General features: G+C 61.2%; 1 protein-coding gene across 1 annotated transcript in view; it reads right to left on the bottom strand.

Moving 5' to 3' along the window:
- The window catches only part of HSPB7 (heat shock protein family B (small) member 7), a 3,847-nt gene extending 2,832 nt beyond the window's left edge, over window positions 1-1,015 (bottom strand). The window contains exons 1-2 of the mRNA XM_006145254.2: window positions 721-1,015; window positions 80-213 (exon numbers count right to left, since the gene is read on the bottom strand). Of these exons, the coding sequence (XP_006145316.1) occupies window positions 80-213; window positions 721-919 (333 nt within the window). The 5' untranslated portion in view covers window positions 920-1,015. The remainder of the gene's footprint in view (window positions 1-79; window positions 214-720) is intronic.
- Between the last annotated feature and the right edge of the window lie 2,590 nt (window positions 1,016-3,605).

Here is a 3,605-nt window from a genome sequence, read left to right as displayed (position 1 = left end):
GGGGCTCAGGCTAGACAGGGGGCCCGGGGGTGGGGGCTCAGGCTAGACAGGGGGCCTGGGGGTGGGGGCTCAGGCTCACCTTTTCAGCCCGCACCTCGATGTGGTTGTTGGAGGTGGTGACGATGATGTCCTCGGGGGAGAAGTCTCTCACGTCCACTGCAAACTCATAGGCGTCTCCCAGGGTCTTGATGTTGCCCTGCCCCCCGGGACGGGCTGTGGGGAGGGCTGCCGTGAGCTGGGCACGGGGCGGGGCTTCTGGCTCCTTCTCTTACACAAGGGGCTGCTGACTGCCCCTCAATTGTAGGGGAGGCCCCTTGCCACTCTGGCAGGCCCCCTTTTCTGTGCTGGGAATGGGGCCTCGCCCTGCACAGGTGTGCCTGTGTGTAGGTGTGTACTTAGTCTGTTACAGCCCCGCCTCACACTTGGAGACACGGGATGCCTCCCGCCCGTCCACCCCATCCCCGTCCTCCAGAGCCCTAGCTGGGCCCTGACCATGGTTATAAGCTGTGTTTGGCCAGGGAAACCGCAGCAGAATAGGGTCTCTGTTTCTCAGAGGCCCACCTTTCTTCATGGCCATAGCTGTCTTGGTGGCCGCATGTGGCTGCCGGCTGTGTGGCACCTGTTTTTGGCAGATCAGCAGCCGCAGGGCATTGGGTGGTGCCCTGGAGTGATGTCCCTACCTGTGCAACCCCCCTCCCTCTCAGAGCTCTAAGCACTTGCCTGGGAAGGCCAGGGGCTCCGAGTGGGGCCGCATGAAGCTGCCAAAATCCTCGGAAAACATGCTCAAGGCCTTCTCCATGGGTGGGTCCTGGGCTGGGAGGGCGCGGGAGGCCGAGGATGAAGAGGAAGAGGAGGAAGAAGAGGAGGAGGAATGGAAACTTCTCTCCGCTCTGAAGGTGGAGGAGGTCCTGTGGCTCATTCACGGGCGGGCCGGGGCCCTGTCCAGGCGGGCAGGGGCTGGACAGGAGAGGGGCGTGGGCGCTGGCCTCGTGGGGAGTGTGCCGGGCCCCGACTGCTGGCGCTTTATAAGGCCCGACTGTCCCTGGGCTCGTGGCCAGCCCCTTGTCTACTAGCTAAATTTAGGCCTCTCCGTAGCCCGGAGGGGGCTGGAAATCTTCTTCTGTGAGCCGGCACCGCTGACAGCCGACGCACGCAGGCCGGCAGGGCTGAGCTCACAGCCCGGCATTCCAGGCCTATCGCTCAGGCCCCAGGGGCCTCTGCACAGCAGGGCAGGGTGGGGTCATGTGTGTGCGCAGGGATTCTGTCCCCTGGCCACTCCGACAGCTGCCATCCCTGGCCCAGGACCTTGCGGTTTGCTGTTGCTTGTTTCTTGTCTCCTCTGTCAGCCTGGGGGCTCTCTAAGGACCGTGTCCCTCCTTCAGACTGGTCTTCCCAGAGCTGTGCCTCCCCCAGCAGGTTGCAAGCTCCTTGAGGATGCGGTGGGCAGAGGACCCTTCCTGTTCAACCCTCTGTGTGACCTGAAGGGCAAATCCTGTGGGCAGCTGTCTTCGGAAAGGCTGAGACAGCTCCCCTTTCCCCAAGGGGAGTGTACCATGCACATCTGTCCCCCTGCCAGCTCCCACAGGGACCCAGATTTCATGATTGTCCTACCCCCTGACTCTCAAGACATTTAGGGACCCAGAGAGGAGAAAGCTGGCACCTTGAGGCTGGGCTGGGGCTGGGCCCAGACTCAGGGGAGCAGGTCAGGTAAGTCGGTAATCGTCCTTAAAGATCTGGGAGGTTATATTCTCAGTGCTGTCCACTTGACCTCTGGCTTGGAGGGGCACCGAGGACTACAGTGGGCAAAATTTCAGGCTAAAAGAGAATTCCAGAAGATGATTTTTCTAGCTCTGACTCCTGGCTGTGGGTTCCTGGCTGTAAGCTTCCTAGCATGAGCCCATTTGATTCCCACATTGCTTGGAAGGAAGAAGTATTATTCATCGACCCCAGAGAGACAGAGACAAGAGACAGGTACCCTGCGGGGTCCCCGTGTAGCCATCTGCCCTCAGTCTCAGCCACCCCAGTGCACTCAGGGAGGTCCCAGGATGTGAACCCAGTATCTTTTCTATTTGGATCCAGCTTGGTTATCAGTGTACCAGCACCTGGCTCCTATTTCCATGTGTAGGTGGGAAACAGAGCTGCATAGAAAGGGAGAGGCTTGCATCATGCAAGTGTCAGAGCTGGGATCAGAACTCAGACATGTCTAATTCAAAGCCTTCCAGAGGCCTGGGTGAGTTGAACATGTGCGTATGGAGATAGGCTGACCCAGACGACCCTGAGAAGCCCCTCTCTGCCACGCAGTGGTCAGCAGAGCTGGTACTGACATCCCGCCAGTCCAGTAGGCGGGAACCAGGGGAGGCCGTTCCAGGAGGCGGGCAGGCCGGGGCTGTGCCCAGGCTGCAGTGCAAGCCCACTCTCCTGCCCCACCTGTCCAGGTCAGCTCAGGCTCCCTCGCCCCCACGCAGACCTTTCTGATTGCTCTTGCCCATACCAGGGGCTGCCTCTGCTCACCCCCCAGTACCTGGCCATGTGGCATGATCTTCCCGTGTCTGTGTCTTTGCTGTGTCCCCTCTCCCCTATTCACTGACAGCAGGGTTCACCTTGTCTCCCCAGCAGACTGAGGGTTCTTTTTACTGGCATCCAGGGAGCCCAGCCTGGAGCTTCAGCCGTGAGGACTCCCATGGGGTATTACTGGTGGTGGTGGTTTGTGAAGTGGGATGGGGCAGGGCTCAGGGTACCACTAGGGTCTGGGGTGGTGGCTACAAGAGGGGTCAGTCACCCCTGCCCGTGTCTGGCCAACTGAGTTCTAGTAGGGCTGCCGAGAAGTCACTAGCACTGAGGCGAGCTGGGAAGCGGGTTGGGGGTGGAGGCCCAGGAGCCCATGGCACGCCAGGGAAACAGGAGCCAGTGGCTAAATGCAGACACGCTGTCATGGTGCTGAGGGCCTGAGTCACCGCTCCTGGGCATCAGATCCCGTTACCCACCTCCGCCCACCCGGCCTCCTCCTCCCCCTCCATCCCGGAGGCATCGCCCACAGAAATACTGGGTCCCCTGGCTTCAGTGGTCCAAAAGGACCTTGCAAGGTCATCAAGGCCATTCCCCTGTCTCCAAGCATGCCCTTCCCTTCCGATCACAGGGACAGGAGCTATGAATGATCTGCTCCCTGGAATCCAAACCTGCCAGGACGTCCCAGTCACCTGGGGGAGAAGCAGGCTCTGCCCTCGGCACCCCAGACTGCTGCCTTGGGAAGGAGCCGGAGTGCCTTCCCCTCAGCCTCCACACAGCCAGCACAGCCAGGCTTAGGGGACCACTTGCAGCCCGCGGGGATCGTACTTAGTGGACACCTCTGTGCTGGGCCCTGCTCCAGGCCCTTGGGCCCCTGGTGTGGGTGAGGCAGACAGGCCTGCTCCCAGGCTCTCCCAAGAGATGGGGGCGGAGCTGCTGTAGGCCTTTTGAGCTGCCTCCATGGCAGGCGGATGTGCGAGTGGGAGAAACGAGCTGGCGTGTGGGCAGAACGGCTCCGGAGGAACTTGCCTGGCACCCTGGCCCCTTGCTGCCCTCCTCTCCATTTCCTGGTGCTCCCAGGGCCTGGGCTGGAGATGTGT

The sequence above is a fragment of the Tupaia chinensis genome, unplaced genomic scaffold, assembly GCF_000334495.1.
Source record: "Tupaia chinensis unplaced genomic scaffold, TupChi_1.0 Scaffold000146_1, whole genome shotgun sequence".
NCBI lineage: Eukaryota > Metazoa > Chordata > Mammalia > Scandentia > Tupaiidae > Tupaia > Tupaia belangeri.
The sequence above is the reverse complement of the archived record's forward strand: the minus strand, read 5'-3'. Positions and strand labels throughout refer to the sequence as shown.